The sequence below is a fragment of the Pholcus phalangioides genome, unplaced genomic scaffold, assembly GCF_987345545.1.
Source record: "Pholcus phalangioides strain wild (caught in Gottingen) unplaced genomic scaffold, Ppha-v1.0 ptg000010l_1, whole genome shotgun sequence".
Taxonomy (NCBI): Eukaryota; Metazoa; Arthropoda; class Arachnida; order Araneae; family Pholcidae; genus Pholcus; species Pholcus phalangioides.
The window spans coordinates 44696746-44716937 of NW_028301603.1; the positions used below are offsets into that span (position 1 = coordinate 44696746).

The following is a 20192-nucleotide window of genomic DNA, read 5'->3' on the forward strand; positions in this document are numbered from 1 at the left end:
AATCTATTATTTAAAGAAATATTAAAAAACTGGTGATTGAAAGATCTTCATTGTAATACTAACTGCGTGTCAAATTTAACAATGATATATTATATAACTCTCTAGCTGGAGGCGATGTGAATATCTTATTTCACATAGCCTATTATAAGAAATTTTGTGGGGTACACTATCATTATGTTGTATATACGTAGCGGATAAAAATACCCGCCCAAAAAAAATTAAAATAACCTTTCGAAACCGCCTGCATTGGTTAATAATACTTACAGAATCTTCTTTTTTTTTCAATGCTTGTTACAATTTTCCGTCTAATTAAGAAAATGCCAACCAGTATTTACTCTCATCTAGTAATGCATCATAAAAATTTACGTCTTATTCCCTCGTCAGATGCTATAATCGAAGGCTGCAGTCTCCAGCCTTTATGTGCCACTGGGTGCATGTGTAATTTTTCTCCCTAGTTATTGGGTTCAGCTATTCTTTTTAGTCAAATGGCTTGTATGTTACATCAACTTGATAGTTGTCTTTATGGGTAGAACGACACTAGTGATTTGATACTTGCGAGCACGGGTGCCACTGCTATAAATCTTTAACTTTTTCTGACCCTGCCTCTTTTGGGGTAACAGAAGTAACTTGCTTTGCATCAGTTGGGGGTTGTGAGCAGTTCTATCTATCCTATAGTTTCCCAAACTTTTTTCCATTGCCCCTTTCTTTCTTTAAAACATTTTCCTTCTTATCCCCAAACTCAAGCTAACCCATAGGATTCTATACTATATCCAAAGCTTCTACTGCCCCCCCCTCCTGGACCTTTCCATCTCCCACTTTGGGAAACTGATTAATCTCATCTATAGTCATTTATATTGTGAGGGGTTGTGTAGTTATTAAAGTAAAAATATAAACTGTTTATTTGGTCACCCTGTCCTAAAAAAACCAGATTAGAAAATTTTTGCCCTGACTAGGAAATTGGCTCCTAAGAAAGAAAAAAAAGTTTCTGAGTGCAATATTTACTGAGATATTTGAATTCAAAATCAGAGAAAATTACGGAAAGATTAGCATATAAACTAACAGACAAGCTTGCTCATGCTGTTCTTTCCCAACTCTTCTCCAATTTTTAAATTCAAATATCCGTCAACATTGCACTTAGAAACATTGACATTATTATTATTTTATTTATTTATTCTTTTTTTGGCCTTAGGAGAGAAGGCAACAACTTTTTCATTGGAAATTGGGAGGGTATCTGTATAAAAAGTTAATTTTTCAAAATTTTAATTACTACAAAACTCCTTGCAATATGATGACGTAACTGAGGTCTGCACGTTTATTTGAATACTTTTTCTAACTGGAAGTATGCCTCTAGGATCAATTGTTCACCAGTAAAATGTGGCCAAGAGAAATCATCCTGTATGTTTGTAGGAACACTTTCACGTATCAAAGTTCAATTGTGTATTTAGATTGGAACATTCTGTGATTGAGTGTTCAAATTTCTTGCGTTCTCACCCTTTTATATTTATTTAATTACAATAACCCCAGAAGGCATGAAATGCACTTATACTGGAAGAAAAAAAAAAAAAATAGTCAGTACGGGAAGCACTTCGCATACGGAGTCAGGTCGAAATCCCCAATAGTGGAAGCGAATCTTGCGTAGGAGGCACATACAAGTTCTGATGGAAGACTGTTCCATATTCTTGCCACACGGCATCTATATCTATGGAAAAAGCAATCCCTTCTAGCCGTTGGTATTCTTATTTGGAAGCGATGCCTACGTAGGTTAACTCACCTGTCTATGATCTCAAAGAAAGGCTCTCTCGATGGTAGATAAACAATTTGGTTGACTAGTTTGTAGCACATCTTCAGATCTGCAGCGATTCTACGCCATTCCAGTGAGTGTAAACCCAGAAATTGAAGTCTCTGGCAATAAGATAGACCGCTCATGCCAGGTATTCGTTTAGTAAACGACCTCTGTGGGTTTTCGAGGAGCTGTATGTCCTTGATTTTGTAAGGGCTCCATACTTGCGAACAGAACTCCAGGGTCGGGCGAACGTACGCACAGAAAGCATATGACAACGTATGCGCATCACACTTATGGTATGCCGTACGTAACATATATGAAATTCTATTAGCTTTGCAGACTATGCCATGATAATGATCAGTGAAATCCAGAATGCGGCTCATTGCAATACCTAAATCCACGCATGTATCCAATTGCTGCAATGTTTCATTACCTAGTTGGTAATATTAAGGATCGGTGCGTCTACCTAAATGCATTGATCCACTTTTTGATGATGAAATAGGTAGCTTATACTGACAACTCCACTGGAAAAGTTGTTGGCATGCAATTCTTAGGCCCCTAGTGTTTTCCACTGGAGAGAATAACTTCATGTCATCAGCGAATTGCAATAGAGAGATGGGTGTCACAGCCTGAGTAATATCGTAAGTGTACAAAGTAAATAAGATCGGGCCTAACACCAATCCCTGGACAACTCCGCTTGGCACCTGACATTCTCTAGACATCACGCTGGCTACGCGAACCTGATGAACTCTGTCTGTTAGCAGTTCTTGAATTATCCTCACAACTTTATCAGGAACCCCCATGCAAGCTAGCTTCCTCAGTAGTAGCAATCTGTCTACTTTATCAAATGCCTTTTGGAAATCGACGTAAATTACATCAATCTCTTGTCCAGAGTCTATAGCACTCTCCCATATGCCATGACAAATCAACTGCTGCACTGGTAAGGAGCAGCCATATTGAATCCTCGCATTTCAAGCTCTTTTTGCAAATACGTATTTAGTTATGGCAAATGGGCAGAAGTGATGGACATATTTCTGGCCATGGCCAGAAAGTGCACTTATATAGTGATATCTGCAGGGCTCCCACTCGCCCTACTTTTCCTCTAAAATTCATGTAATAGGGTTTAATTGAGCAGAGAATCATAGATATATTGCATAGATAATTATATAAATATTATATATTGCAATTAATGATCTCGCCAAAGCAAAAATTGTATCGTTTTCAAGGTTATTTGGGGGGGGGGGGGCATGTGTGGACCATTTGGTTTATTAATTTTTCATTTGCTTAGTTTGAGGGTTCAACAAGTAGAGTAGTCATTAAAAACTTCGGTCTGGATGGAAAAAATAATTTTGTATTTACTTTTCATGGTCTTGGACAGTAACTAGCAATCATCATTCAAAATTATGGTGCACAATTTGTGTATAGGTAAAACAACAGCTTGCATTATGAAGCAGTTGGATACATAGACCTATTCTAGGTTTGGTGCTTCTGATGCTATTCAATTATAATTCCATTGTCTTCTGTATTTTTAGGGTATGCAGAGGTATAAACAATGTATACAAAGCTCTGCAAAGAGCTAGAATTGAAAATGCTTCATTTTTTAAAAACAATTACATTGCTATTGAAGAGTAAAATGTAAACAAATGCCTTTAACAAAAGGATGTCAATGCAACTGACTTATTTACATCTGAACTTGTAATTTATATATTTTGCACACTGCTTTTGAAAGTGCTCTCGAAGGAGTGTCATTCTTAAAAATCTTGCATGCCTTCATAATTTGCTGTACAACTCTCAAAGAGAGTTGACAGATTGGACTGTGGAAGACTCCAAAAAAGAATGTAATTTATATTGCGAGGACAAAAACAGAAAATAATTATCTGTGGTTGCTAGTGCACCGGTTTTGCCAAAAATTGTTTTTGTAACTAAGTCATTTCTGCTATGATTATGTTGTCTAAGAGGGGTACCCTCCCCCATCCTACTTTTTGTAATTTTTTGAGTGGGAGGCACTAAGGATGAATCTCCAAAAATTATGACATACATTTATGTGACTTGAAAATAAATATACGTACCCAAATCATTATTTTACCTGCCCAAAATATATAAACTGAAGCACCAGGCCGCGAAATATTAATAACCATAAAAATAAAATCAATATCAAATGCATTGCCTATAAATAATCCATTGCAACTAACAAAGTCCTAACTGGAAATTAAATAATAAGTAGCAGCTTTTAAATAACAATTAATTAGGAGCTACCATCAACAAACCAGGAAGTCCTTACCCCAAGCTTTTTCTTCTCAACCGGTCCATAGAAACATATCCTAGTAGAAAAAGTACCCAAATAACATGCTCATTTTACATGTCATTTATTTTACTGGTTCCCCCACTTAGGTTTTTTGACATACTGCATTACATGTCCTAAAAGCTTATATTTGCCTTATAGTTATTGTGGTGAATCACAAAATGACTGATCCTGACACTGTGGTGCTTTCAGTAACGTAGAAGTTGGTCTTTTAAGGCACTCATAATGAATACACAAAGGTGTTAATTTTTTTAGCTTTCTTTATTTGCCCGCACAGGGCATGTAATTGGAAAAAAATACATACCTGATAAGAATCTTTATCTGCCCAGGCATGTCGAGTCCTAATATGCTACTTATAAAACAGAAACCTGTTCAAAACAGTTTATTTCAGTCTCTTGACGTTATATTTAATACTAGCTATAATACCCGGGTACAAAAATGGGAAAGAAAACATGCTACGAACTTGTATAATGACAAAAATGAAAGAAAAACATTTTGCAACTTGTATAATGACAAAAATGAAAGAAAAACATTTTGCAACTTGCATAATTACAAAAATAAATAAGGGAACATGTTTCGAACATATTTCAACTTGCACAATTGCCAAAATGGTAGAGGAATGCGGATTTGTATAATTACAAAAATGCGGGAGATAAATCTGGATGATCGATATAGATTATACCCTGTAATTTAAATAATAAGGATTTTGGCCAAATGTGCCTAGCTATAATACCCGGTGCTGCCCGGGTTTTCTTTAATGAGGCTTTTTGGATCACGTGATATCTCCCTCTTTCTTTGAGGGACATGCAAACTGTGTTCACCAATATGGTGACTTCCTGCGGGACTCATGAAATAAATCTAGATTAAAGAAACATATAGAAATGAATAGTTTTTTCTCCTTTTTTAAGGGGGCGCTAGGTATTTCGAATCCCCCCCCCCCCCCCCCCGAACTTCAAGTTATCCATCTGCCTGTTCCAGCTTCTAAAAATGCTTAGTTAAAGCTGTGGAGTTTTTTCGATGTACGTTTTACGGGCTGATAATTAATTTTAAAATATCCTAACCCACATGTGAATTTATGCAGTTGAATATCAAAAGACAATACGGAGATATTAATTTTCATGGTTGAGAAGATGTAAATATGAAACTTGAAATCAATGTTATTGCATGAATATCCAAAAGTACTTCTGGCTAATTACTTCATACTTAATTTTTTGGGCTTCGTATATCTCAAAGTGAACTCAATACAATTCTTAAAATTGTTGATGTGGTGGAATCCTACCAAATTTCCGCGTTTCTACAGTAAAATCGGCAATTTTAACACTGATTCCTGTGAGGATCACCCTTTGCCTGAACCTCAAAGCGATGCTGATGATGATTATGACATCTATTCAAAAAGCCTCCTTACTGATAGTTTTGAAAAAGTGGCAAACCATTACAAAGGCATAAACTATTATACATATAGTAACAGGATTAGGAAAGTGACAAACCATATTGTAAAGGCATATACACGTTTGAAACGCATTGCTAGGGAACCACGGTAACCAAAGTAAACGTTCAGAAAGTGATTGTTGAGGCCCAGAAACCATTGTTGCCTGACAGTTTTTTGCCCATTTGGGGCACTTGCCCTGCTCTGACAAAATTTTAAAGTAGCCTATTGTTCAAGTCTGGTCCCATTTGGTATATATACAAAATTTGGTGACGATCGATCTGAAATTGTAGATTTGTATAGAGAACACACACACAGACATACAGAAAATCAATTTTATATATATAGACTAATTCGATTAAATAACCGACGTTACCCAAAATTCCAAAACGAACACGGCTATACGCGTTTCAGAACTATATGAAGTTCCTTCATCAGTAGCAGAAACAAAGAAAGACAATATTGAAAAAAACTCCTTATAGCGGGAGTTACTCGCTGTTGTAGACGAGAGTCAAATTCAAAAAAAAAAAAAAAATTTTTTTTTTCCTTCTGCGGAAGAGAGTTTGCACACTGGACTCTGAATACTCCTAAAAAAAATAATAATAATGTAACATTGTCAGGAGAGACAGGATAGAATTATCTGTGGTTGCAAGTACACTGTTTTGTCCAAAAATTGTTTTTGTTACCAGGTCATTTCTGTTATTTTGCTTTAGTTTGAGTCAATCTTATAGGACAATGGTTCTGAACCAGTGTTCCACAGAAACCTTGGGGGTCCTTGTGCACTCTCCAGGGGCTCTGCAGCCGCTTAAAAAAAATATAAAAAAATTGTAAAATTTAAAAAAAAAAATTTATATTTCTAAATAGTAAAAATTATCAGTAACTTTAATGGATAATTAAAAAATTGACCCACGGGGCTCCGTGAGTCAAAGAAGGTTGAGAATCGTTGTTATAGGATATTGAAATAGTTGCATCAAAAAACAAATTATTTTTGAGTTTTTTTATGAAAATGAATTTCTGAAGGGCTTTTTAAATATTATGCTATAATTATGTTTAGGTTTTATGTCCTACTTTTTCTAATTTTTTGAGTGGGAACCCTGTGTATGCATTTTTGGTCGGAAAATTTTGAGTCGTGGTTAGGTAAATGATCAAGCAGATTTTGTTGAGAACCCTGTATAATACCCAGCATTGCCCAGGTTTTCTTCAATTACTGGGAGGATTAAAAAAGTGATAAACCATTTTTTTAAAGACATATGTATAAACTATCAACTGGCAGGAATATGTATAAACTATCAACTGGCAGGATTAAAGGTACAACCCATTTTAAAGGTATATACATGTGTGAAACAGTTTGGGAACTATGGTAACTAAAGTAAACATTCCAAAAGTCATTGTTTAGGCTTACAAACCGTTATTGCCCGACAGTTTTTTGGCCATTGCTGACAAACTTTTAAAGTACCCTATTCAAGTCTGGTCCAGGGTTTGCAAGGTTTTGTACAGTACGGTAAAAACTGTCCTAAACCTCCTATTTATAACTAGAAGTGAAAAACTTTGCAATTTGATAAAGAGTTAACTTCTATAATCAAATATTAAACTTTATATTACATTATTAATTACATTAAATATAATAAAATTTTGAAATTCAAAACAGAATATGTAACAGGTGATAATATGAAACTGAACTGTCTTGAGGTTAGATATTAGATTTATGAAAACATGAAAGGTACAAGAATGGGATAAAAAGTTGTTGCATGGAAATTAGAAAAAACCATAGATATGACTACAGAATGAAATTAAACTTACATAATAATCGAACACTAATAATCAAGCGCAGCTGCACCTTTTAACATTCTATAACACATAACTAATTTAGCTGTCTTATCTGTGCCAAAATGATTTCTAAGATAACAAAATTTGAAAATATTCTTCCAATTGATGTATAACTTGGGGGGGACACGAAAATAAAAAAACAATGTGTGAAAGACAGTATTTTGATAAGCCTTCATCCAGTGTTTTTCGTATTGCTGTCCCCCATATGATAGAATTGTAAATATAGCTTGAATTTATTCAGTAAAATATTAGCTCATAACCGCAGCAATTTAAATTTAACCAAAACTTTGGGTGGTCTTGAAGTCTTTTATCATCATATTGGCGTAATCAATGTTTGTGAAATTGTGTTCTGTTAGTTATGAGTAGGTGCTACATAGTGGACTCATTTTATTCAGATATTTTCCTTTATTTATAATTAGTTTTTAAAAATTGAGAATAAAATAGAAAGATCAATTTAAAATTTAAACAAAAAGTTTGAAAAGTCAAAATAGAACAATTTGCATCAAATAAACACTACACCATTGATATATATTCACATCATTATATTGCTATCTAATAAAAAATAATATTTGTTTAGTTTCACAATAATGCAGTGATTATAACTGACTATGCGTTTTTGGTACCTTCAATATGTATTTTAAAGAAAAGTGTTTGGAGAGATTCGGCAGTGTTTTGGACAATCACTGTCCTAAATACAGTACCTGCTTCATAATCATACATGAAAAATGAGATGTGGTGTAGAAATAACATTTATAACAAACTAAAAAAATTTAAAACTGTGTTTATTTAAATATTTATATGAATGATATTAATTTACTATCAGATTTCCAGCTTAAAACCATCAATTTGGTGAAACAATTTACTTGGGGGGTGGGGGGGAAACAAATGACACCTTTTTGAAATATTTTTGATTTAGTTTTATTTTCTGCTAGTATTTTTTTTAACATGTTAGTATCATGAAAAAAAAAATCCAAAAGGTTTCCACATAACATTTTGAAACTTAGAGGTTTTAGACAGTGTATCCCGCGTATCCTGTCCAAAACTCCAACCCTGGTTTGGTATATATGTAAACGGTTTTTTTTTGTTTGGCGACGACAGATCCTAAATAGTAGATAGAGAACAATCGTTGTATAGAGAACATACAGAGAAAATCAATTTTATACCTTTTTAAATAAGTATTTATTTGCAATAAAAGTTTTAATTATTTGATTAACCTTTTACCAACCAAATTAGGAGTGATTTTCTTAATTTTTTCACTTATTTTCCTTTCTGCTATTTTACTTTAGAGATATCAACCTATTGCCCATGTCCATAGAAACATTAAAATTTCATTTATTGTAGGGGAAAAAAAATTCGAGTTCTTTCATGTACGAAAAATAATTTTCTCTAATTAATAAAACTAATGTTCCCAATTGGCTGATAAAGGTTAATAAAACAGTCAGATGTTTCGCCCAAATGTAAAGAAGTTTATTTACACTTTTATGTACTACAGAGAAAGCAGCTTCATTAACACTTTCAGGGAGGATGACACAGGTTAAGATACTCTAATGCTATCAGATTCCCTCAGAACTAAAATATGATGAGTTTGAAAATCACTTTCAGTATATTTATACAGAGGTACAAAAAAATGTTGTGAGAAGGGATTTTATCATAGTAAATTATATCGTTGTATTGAAAGAAGTTTATCCCCTTGAACTGCAATTTATTTTCTGGCAGCACTGCTCAAACATAATATTTCATGATGAACTGGACTCATCATTTTAGTTTAAGAGGTTAATATTAGAGTGTGGACAATTCCAAATAAGATTTGAAGAATGTTGTAGAGCAAATGTTCTTAACCAGGGGACCTTGGAGATTATTCTGGAGGGGGGGGGGGGGTTCCATGGGCTTTGATATGAAAACAGATAATTATACATTGCTATGTGGTGAATATTATTTTTTATAAGGGTCTTTTTTTTACCATTTCATCAGCACAGATGGTCTGCAAACTTTGTGTTATTAACACAAAAGGGTCTGTTAAACACAAAAGGTCAGAATCCCTGTCATAGATGGATTTATCATTGTAATTTGATTTTACTGTGGATTAATGCTGAATTTTTCAACTGCCTTCAGTTTGTTTCAGTGTCAATTTGATGAGCCTCGAAAGTATATATAACATAGGTGCCATGCTTCCGGTTTACCTGGAAACCTTCCAATTTTTCAGCCTTATTAAAATCTTCCGGTCGGAAATCTAATTCTTCTGATTTTTTGTATCATCTTAGAAAAATCCCTAAAAGTCCTCAAATTGAGTTTGTTAGAATGGAAAATCCCTAACTGACCCCGTTTTTTCAGGAAAAATATGGGGAATCAGGATTTCAACTAAGAAAAATTGGTAATTGTCATAAAATATGATGGTTAAAGTAAGCAAAGTGGGTAATGATTGCAAAAAAAAAATCAGGACAGGGAAAAATACATCCTGGAAAAATGGTTATATGGTCACCCATTGCAATTTCAAAAAACCCGGTTTTTCCCTTTTATTTGTTAGACATGTTTTCTTTGATGCAGAATGTGTCATCATGGGATAAACAAGATTTTTTTAGTCTGTGAATAGGCAATTATGATATAAACTTTTTAATTTTCAGTGACACGATGGGCAACAAGGGAGCATTTATACATCTCAAGGGAAAAGATATGAAACCAAAATATATAACTTATGAAGCTGTTGTAAGTATATTTCTCCCATTGCTATTTATGTTTTGACCTTGATTAACAATTTTGATATTCGGTAACCAAGGCAGAGACTAATAAAATGGATTGTACCAAATGCTCACTGATTTTTGACCACCTAATACATAGTTAAGTGATTTCTCGACATAGACGACAACCTGAAAATGTTTTGATGCAATTTAACCTTACAGTTCTTGCTGTTGGAGATTTTTTTTTTAAAATGCTTCTAATATATATATAAAAATTTAAGAAACATTAGTTAAACCATCCTACATCTCTAGAAGACTTGACCATTTCTTTAAAATAAAACCAATTTTTTCTTCCATTGACTTTTAAATACAGCTTCTTTCCTTATATTATTGGCGAATGGAACAAACTCTCCGGTTCTATTGTCAACTTCCCCACCATCACTAGTTTCTTTTGCACAATATCTATATCTTATTCAAACGCATTCTCTTGTATAGGCCTAGGGCCAACAATATTGCTTAAATAAGTGAGTTTATCTTCAATAAACAAAAAAGTCGTGGAGTATATACAGTTTATCCCGCTTATTAAGACATGTTAGACATTGTTGAGACATTTATTCTCATGAATTAAATTTTTTTTCCTGTGTTGATAATGTTAACTTTTCCCGTATACAGCTTTTAAATTTTTTTGCTATTTTTGCTTACAACGTTTGGAAAATTCACACCAGGCTTTTAATCCCTTTAAATTAGTGTACTTTTTCTCATTTTTTTCACATGAAGAACCGAAAATGGTGATTATGTGTGTGCTAGCGTTGAACCTTTTTTTTTCATGTTCTCACATTGTCCAATATTAGTGTGCAGAGCATAATTGCCTTTACCACTGTTCAAATACACAAGGTTGTCCGAAGTTGTCTCTGAATAGGAACACTAACAGAAAGTGACTATAAAATTTCTCAGAAGTTACTTTTCCTCCTTTGCAATTTCATTCAAATTTTCTGCATTAGATCAATTTCAGGAAATGAATCTTCTCATATCGGCATTATAGGTGATAGCTGTTTATTCCTTCGTTATATGCAGTCTCTTTCATACACTCCTGAATCTGTTGATACAAAATCAAGGCACAAAAGAGTTACATGGACACACAACTTGACAAATTTTCAGACGGCAGTATCATGTAGAATTTAAAAGCTGCTTTTTCAGATAAGAAAAATCGGAATTCCCAACTGTACTTCTTGAAGTTTAATTCTTCATATAACAGCCAATACGATACTTTCATGACCTTTGAAATTTTGGAAAATGAAGAAGTAAAAGCATTAGATTTTGTTGAGCAAAGTTCGAGTAGAAATTTGTCGTAGCAAGTTAAAAAGAAATGCTCTAAATTTAGAGGAAAAAATAAAAATTTGTAGATAACCAACGATGAGCAATGGATGCAGAAGCAATTAAAGGCTGGAAACTGATATTTTATGGAAAGGCTGGAAACTGATATTTTATGGAAAGGCAAGAAAATTTGCCATGTGATGCTATCCAGATTTTACGAAAACTTGACTGTTACAAAGGAAAATTGTTATAAATTCACTGTTTCTAACAAATAATTGCTGTAATTAATATTAAATCTTTATATATACCTAAATGTGTTTGTTAATAACTTATAAAAATGACATGAAAAAGCTATTGTCAGTATAAAACTGTATCTTAAGGCTTCTTATGAAGGCCTCTTTATGAAGAATTAGTCTGATAAATTCAGTCTTATAAAATTTAAAAAATCAAACCAATAAAGCTCATTAGGTTACATTTGAGCAAATGCAACCAGTGAGGTTGAATTTTTCCATGTTTTATAAAATCACTTTTATAGTGTAATCCCGGCCTTATACTCATGTCCCCATTATAACATTTTAGTTACGGTTTCTTGAAAAACGTTATGAGTGGGATGGGCTGTACATATACCTTGCCAGTTGAATTTCATTTCCACACCCTGGAGTACATAGATTAATTTTAAATTTAAAAATGACTTCTGTGCGATGTAACGTTTATCTTTAGTAGAGCAGAATCTGCCATGGAAAACAAGGAATCGTGGAATGCTTTGTTTGGTTGACAGTCACAGTGATTTAGATAAAAGGTGAGAACTAGTATTTTTGTTGCATTCGTTGGATGGATACAACACAATTATAAAAATTCCATATCTGCACATTTACTTGCATGGAAAAGCCAAAAAAAGGAAGGTTGTGCATTACAACATTTTTGCTCGAGGGAAAGAAAAAATGCTTAGATTTGGCTGGTGGTTTATTGATTTTTCAAGCCCTCTTTATGAAGAATTAAAACTTGAATTTTTTTCTAGACCTTTGCAAGGTCACATGTAATTTTTTAAGCGTTGTGATTTATTTTTTTTTGTCATTCCTAAAACTTGTTGTTAGTTCTCATTTGTCACTATCTTTAATGCAATAGTTTTATAATGCATTTGAGTATTATCTGATGTATCTTGTATAAGTATTATCTTGAGTATTGACTGAAGTCTGTAACTATTGTGTTTTGCAGCCCCACCCAAACGTGAAGCCCATGGCATACGCCAGCAGCCTATTGGGACTGTTCTCCTAGGATTTCACGTTGAAAATAAGTTTGAAAATTCTTAAGAAAATAAATTGTTTACCTCACGCGAAAAACATTGTAAATAAAAGTCAATATTTGTACAGCCGTAAATTTAGCGAGAAAAAAAAAACATTAAATGTAAATATACATTTTATTATTAAAAATGTCATTTTATTTTTCTTTGTTTTTTTTCTCTCGTCAGAATGTGATTTTGAAAGTTGCAATAATTCAGGGGACACTCTACCACCTGCTCATTTTAAAAGACAGTTTGCTTAAAAATCAGGATTGGTTTGTGAAGGAGTTTTGAAATTTTTCCAGCGGAATTATTTAAGCTGACCACAGTGTTTCCATACTGGCACTAAGCGCTGCAAAAAGCATCTCAAAGTCTGCTGTTGACAATGCGTATGTGCAACTGTGGTAAAAAAAACTCTTTACAACTAAAAAGATGGACGAAGTCTGTATATCCTTTCTGCTCCCATATCTTAAATAAGTATGAACCAAAAGCTTAAATATTTCTTGACTTTTTCTGAATCGTCATGTTTGTTGTGTATACCAAAACTTTTTCATAATCTTTCTTAATAACAGATATGGACCAATATAACCAGAAAGACAACAGGTTTGCACAGACCCTCCCATATATTTTAAAACACATTCACCGTATAATGCTACCAACATTATCACATTTGATTTTTGTATGACCAAAATTCTTCTGATAGTCTCTTTGTGCATCGAATACGATGTAATTTCTAATGCTGAGACTTTACCTTCATTCTTAATTTTTCTCCCTGTGCTGCAAAGGGATCATCATCACACCCTTACATTTCAAAACTCTTCATTTACTATATGCGTACATCTCTTCCTCCACCCCTATGCATGTTTTCCTTCCTGGTTGCAATTCTTCTCTTCGCTCCACTGTGAGTGCAGCCTAAAGCTGGTTTTGGTTGTGTATCTTAGTATACAATAAAAATATCTTCAGTATCTATCATCTTTCTGTAGATTCTCGATTATCTAATTTTGAGGCTATATCTTATAGCCTTCAATCAGTTTTTGTCTTTTTTTTCCATAGCGTTCCTTGGTGTTTTAAAAACTTATCTTTAAATTTTGGGCAGAAACTGGAACAACAATTTTCCATAGAAACCTATGGGAAATCAGGAATTGGCTAACAAACAGGATTCTGGGACGAATAATCTTTGTGAGCCAAGGTATCATTGCAGAGACTAATCAAATATCTGAATGCATTTTGTAACAAGAAGCTACAAATAATTGCTCTGAACCAGGGCTTTTTGATTAAGATACCACCATTGTTTAAACAATTTTCATCAGGAGAAATATACGACACAAAATTCAGAACAAGTTTTTTATTCTGTAAAAACCAACATTAAAAAAATGTATATTCCAAATAATGTGTCAAGATGGGAATTGTGTTTAACAAAGGATATAACAAAATATTTGATATCATATATTGTGTAACAATATTCAATAAATGGACAAAACTTTATCCGGAGCCATATTTCTGAGCTCAGATGAAAAAAATTTAAATTTTTTTTAGATTTTCAAGATGACAAATTGTAAATAACAGCTTGCCAACCATCAATTGTGTGGCTTTTTGATTTATTGTAATTCACCTCTGTTGTTTTCTCATGAAGTGAAAGAGAAAGGCTTGCACACATTAAAGAACAAGACTTTGAATGTGGAAAAGTGACTTAAAACATTTCTCATCTGAGTACAAAATTTGTCCCAAAAATTTTTCTACTTTGACTATCTCAATTATGTGCATGCACATATAATAGAAACTTTCTACTTGATTGTGCTTATATAGGTTATTCAATAGTGAGACTTAGTAATGCACATTTTTATTTTAAAAAAATGCTATCCTTGTTTTACGAGAATGGATGTCATTCAAAGTGAATGATTACAAAACTTGTCAGCATTGAATCAAGACATCCTGGCAAAGGTGTTTCGTTGCTGACAGGCTTATTTGACCCCAACATAATTACTAAGAGGAAATCCTTTAAGACACTGTGGATTAATTAAACATGTATATGTTACGACAAATGTGGTTATTATGTATAATCACGGAGCATTTTGCAAGCTTGATAATTTTCCCTTAATTTATCACTTCTATCACTGGTTACGTGTAAGCGTAACCCAAGCATTGCATTGTTGGTAAATATAAATCTCACAAGAAATACTATAAATGATAATTCATTCATGTATTGTATCATATCAGGATACGATTGTAAAATTTGTTATTATTTCGGGGTCTCACTATATTTACCACACACATTATACGCATTTGAGATTTTTTTCATATTTATCAAATTTACCAATTACACTAGGTATTATACATAATCACAGATAAAGGCAATAAATTTCAAGTACCGTATATACTCATGTATAAGCCGACCACTTCAGGACCACCGAAACCACAATAAATTGAAACCCTGTGTTATAAGCGTCCCAAAAAAAAAAACCGTGCATTTCAGTGAACAAAATTCCTATATTTTCATGAAAAATTAATAGCTTATGGAAATTTACAATAGAAAATGATTCGAACTTTTTAATTCGTTTCTTCTGAGTGTCCAAGCTCACTGTAATCCATCATATCATCATAGGGTGCGGCATCTTCGTTTTTATGTTCATCTGGGCTGTCATCATTTTTAAAGAGGATATCATCTTCAGTTCCATTTATCACATTGCTGATGCAACACTTTTTGAAGGATCGGATGATAATTTTGGTGGAAACAGAATTCCACGCCTCAACTACCTATTGGCACACTAGGCCAATGTCGGGTTTCTTCAAGGCACCACTTTTTGTAGTTTCTTTATCATCGGAACTCATCCATTTGATCCACAAATTTCTCAAATAGCCTTTGAAAGAATTGTTGATGCTCACATATAAAGGCTGTACAATCAACATTAGCCCACCTGGTATCAAAGCCAATGATGTTATCAATTTCTTTGCCTCGGCTTTGACATTATCGGTTCTGAGGGGTTTGATCATACCCAGGATTGTTTGGTTTTAACCAAGTGGTTTTTTTAAAATCAAATAAAAGTTGCCTAAATATAGTTTTTTTCCTTGAAAAATATCATATTGGTTCATTATTAGCCAAAATGTTTCATCTTTACCACATTTTATATCCTTGGGGTACATTCTGATGGTATATCTTTAAATGACAAGATTTTATAAGTGGTTACGAGACTTTTCGAAAAGTCTCGTAAAAGTAGCCAGAATATATACATATTTTTCATATGAAGTTTCTTAGTTATTTAAAATTATATACAAAAGCCAAAATTTCTCATTCCTACAACATTTTCTAACCTTTGGCTACATTCTGATGCTCTATCTTTAGCAAATTCATGAATAAGGATTGCATCACACATCTAAAGGTAGTGGTGTATTATCTCACAGGGTTTCTTTTTCCCTTCACAAAGAAGCAGCAACAGTAGTGACACCATCATGCTAGGGGCAGGTGGTCCTATAATCCAATAAAGACACCAGCTGTCCTTAAAGGACAAAGACTAGTGTACTAGTAGTTACATCACCTCATATATATTTTCATTTTCTTTCCCATAAGAAGCACATCTCCTACTCTTAATATTCAATAGTAGTTTTTTTTATACTTTCACACTGTTAAGCCCAGTTAATCAAGGTTCTACTGAATATTAACAGATTTATGAAAAATAATCAGCTATATACAGGGTGATTATAATTTAAGTTTTGATTCTCCAAAACTATACAATAAGTACTGATCAGAATGACTTGAAAATTTGCATGGATATTCCTGAAGCAATGGAAGTTTCTTTCGCAAAAGGAAAAAAAAATGCAAAATGTGCAGGTAGATGATGCTATACTTGGCCAGCAGTATAATCTATTTTGGCACTTCCACAGCATCAGTGTGTGGATAGAACTTCTATCAAGATGCACATTGCAATACCAGCAAAGCAGCTGCTGAAAACCCATTTTGACAGGATGCACCTTAACCCTTGTAACTTCTGGCTGTGGGAGGTACCTGAAAATGTTATAAACAGTGGTCAGATTGCAAAATCTGGTGAATTGCAATCTTCAGCACATCCCCTATATGTTAGAAGTTAATCAGGAATATTAACATGTGGGCGCGTTTGGTTTAATAAAGCTGAATTGCAAGCACATCCACATCATGACCATGGCATACTCCGATTCTGTTGTTGAACAACAATTTTTGTGCTTCCAACTTCAGGTTGGACAACATATTTAACATTTCTTAAGTTGTAGTCATTTGTTCAATTACTTCGTTTTTTGTGATGTTTCCATGAATTATGAAATCGTGGAATGCTATAATTAAGGTATTTTGCTATGACTGGCTATCGTTTCCATTCTGCGAGCAAATTTCCCACATGTTGGGTGATGTCATTAATTTTACATTTTAAAGTATTTTTTCCCCTTTACCAAATAAAATTGCATTTTTTCAGGAATATTCATGTCAATTTTCCAGTCATTCTGATAATCGTTCTTTTTTTACAGTGTTTTGAAATCAGAACCTTAGTTATAATCACCCTGTATATCGTAAATCATTGCTAATTAATCTGCATTATTTATGCTTCATTAAATACATTATATTCACCTAATTTTTATTACTTTTTGCAAAATAGCTTCCTAATTAAGCATACTGAAAGTAACTGGCGAAAAACCTTTATATACTACACTATCTACCAATAAGTATTTGGACACCTATGCAAATGACGATATCTGCGGTCCTAAGATACGTCACGCCCTCTGCCGGTATATATAGTGTAGGAAACAACATCGGCATTAGTCGCATACAAGATGCCGTGCACTTCGGAGCTCTCTGATTTCGAGAAAGGTATAATTATCGGGTATCACAAAAATGACTGATCCTTAAGGGACATATCTAGCGAGCTGAAGTACCCAAAATCGAGAGTGGCCTATGTGATTAAGAAATAGAAGGTGAGCTGTGATTGTCGGAATTTGCCCCGAGTCGGCAGACCAACGAAACTGGGAGATAGAGACCAACGGGTGCTGTCCAGAGAAATTCGGAAGAACCGCACCCAACCGATGGCCCTCATCCGCGAGGAGTTTCAACAGGCATCCGGGAGTATTGTTTAAATGAATACCATCCGTAAGGAAGCACATCTGATTGGTTTTCATGTTTTTCACGATTCATTGGTTTTCAACTTGGTTCTTTCATTGGTTTTTGACACAAGGTTCACCTCTACCGTTCGGATGGCAGGGTCTGGGTCTGCCTGGAGAACGTCTCCTGCCAGAATGCATTGTGCCAACAGTCAAGTTCGGCGGAGGTGGAATTATGGTCTGGGGGTGTTTCTCCTGGTATGGACTGGGACCCTTGGTCCCCATTCATGGTAAGCTCAACGCCGATGCCTACTGCACTATTTTGGATGACAATGTGCTTCCTACGTTGTGGCAGTTTTACGGGGTGGACCCCTGTTACTTCCAGGACGACAATGCCAGCTATGATACTGCGAGGTCAACCAAGGCTTGGTATGGTGCCAATGGGGTTCATCGAATGGACTGGCCTGCCCAGAGCTCAGACCTGAACCCTATCGAGAACCTCTGGGACGAGTTGGATCGTCGAATTAAGGGGTGCCCTACCTGTCCAAAATTGGTGAAGGAACTGACATGTCTTCTCCAAGCCGAGTGGAAGAAAATACCACTAGCTGTCACACAAGGACTTGTGGAAAATATGCCCCGGAGGGTTCACACTGTAATTGCCTCTCGTGGAGGCTCTACCAACTATTGATTTTGAATAAAGTTAGTTTTTCTTTTCTATCACAGGTGTCCAAATACTTATTGGTAGATAGTGTATATGATTAATAATAACATTGAAAGAATTTCAAAAAATAATTAAATTGCAAAAGTTGATTTTTGTTAAAATGTAAGAAATATTTATTGATTAATTAGTATGGGAATAGTGTTAATTACATTAATAACCATTTTATTTTAGTTATTAGAAGTTTGAATGATTTTTCAGAAATTTCATTGTTTTTAATGTTATTACTATTTAAAACAAAAAAAAAACTTTTTTTTTTCAAAAAAACCGTTTTTTTTACCAACCCTGAACCCCATACCAATAACTGTGGTTTCGTTCATACATATTACCAATTTGTGACAGTTAAAATCCACAATTTTCAAGCATTTGTTGTTTTTACTTCAAAATATGAAATACAGGTAAAATTACCAATATAGCACAAAACAAGAATAACTCCAACAACATAAATACGTTGGGGGGGACACACGTACACACAAAAGGTTCCTGCATGTACCAATTTGTTAGAGAAATTCTGTATAGGAATGTGTGAGAGGTGCGCGTACAGTTCAAATCCATGTCTTTTTGCGCAGTTCAATTATGAACTTCTGGGAAAATTCAATTCTGCTTTCCAATTATTCTGGGAGTTTTTGTGCAATCTTAGTTTGCTGGCTGATCACAGGTCAAAACGGTTCATGAATCGAGTGAACCAACCTACTTCACCAAACACCAACTCTGGCCATATCACAATTTACTGCCATTAGTGAAATGGGCTGGAAGCGAAGGCGGTGTCTATCGGTGGTCGCCTCGAGTTTGTTAGGGAAAATATCTTATCGATATCCTTCCTTGGGTTCAAACCCAGGACCCTGACAACAACCTTCACGATGGTAGACGAGCATCTTACCACCATGCCACTCGGGCACTAGTGAACCAACCTGGGAATACATAGAAGTTTTCTGGTTTTGTCTTTGAATTTAACATTCTCGGCTAGTTTCAATGCTTTCAGACAAATGACTGTCCTTGTCACGACTATACTTCTCAGTCTGAGGTGTAGAACTCATTCATCCAATTCCTTCTTAAAAGTTCGGGGAACACTGATACTTTTCCTCAAAGAGTCTTTTTTGTCTTCCGCATCACTAAAATTTTCTCTTTCATTTTCTGCCATTCTCACTTGTTTCTCATTGACGTTATATGTCCAAGCTGCAGCACAGTTATTGTTTTCTTCAGTGAGTTTGAGCACTTTCAGTTTGAAAGACGCATCATACGCAAATATTTATGCTTTCTCCATTTTTGATTGTTGATACTCCGTGATACAGATACAATGATAGATCAATAGTTCTTCTGTGGGTGATCACGACTTGCACTGACTGGGGAAAAAATGACCACATGGATTTAATCTGGAAAGTACTAACAAAACCGCCATCTATAGCTACAAAAATCACTGATGATTTGCAACATCATCTATCGCTACTAATCTTTAGCACCACCTATAGTTACAAAAATGATTACAGATTGTGGGAGGTTGATATCTTCTCATCAAAAACTGACCGAGTATCGCCGACTGGAGAAACAAATTTTTCCACAAAAAAAAAACAAAAAACTCGGCATTATACACAAGTATATATGGTACATAACTTGCCAACAGCACTTGACTATTATTCAATGGTAAAAGTGATAAATTTATCAAGTTTACCAAAACAATTTGTTAGTAATCAGATGCTATGTATAATAAACACATTTAAAACATTTATCAGTGTAACATATATTATCTACTCACATAGGAGTTGTTTGAGGAAGAGAGTGAGCTGCCATAGTATGAAACCAGCTTCAGACT

The 20192-nt window shown here is 34.3% G+C and overlaps 1 protein-coding gene across 1 annotated transcript in view; it reads left to right on the forward strand.

Moving 5' to 3' along the window:
• Positions 1-12767, forward strand: part of PpD3 (protein phosphatase D3) — a 102889-nt gene extending 90122 nt beyond the window's left edge. The window contains exons 14-15 of the mRNA XM_089238530.1: positions 9960-10041; positions 12543-12767. Of these exons, the coding sequence (XP_089094656.1) occupies positions 9960-10041; positions 12543-12602 (142 nt within the window). The 3' untranslated portion in view covers positions 12603-12767. The remainder of the gene's footprint in view (positions 1-9959; positions 10042-12542) is intronic.
• Positions 12768-20192: the final 7425 nt, after the last annotated feature.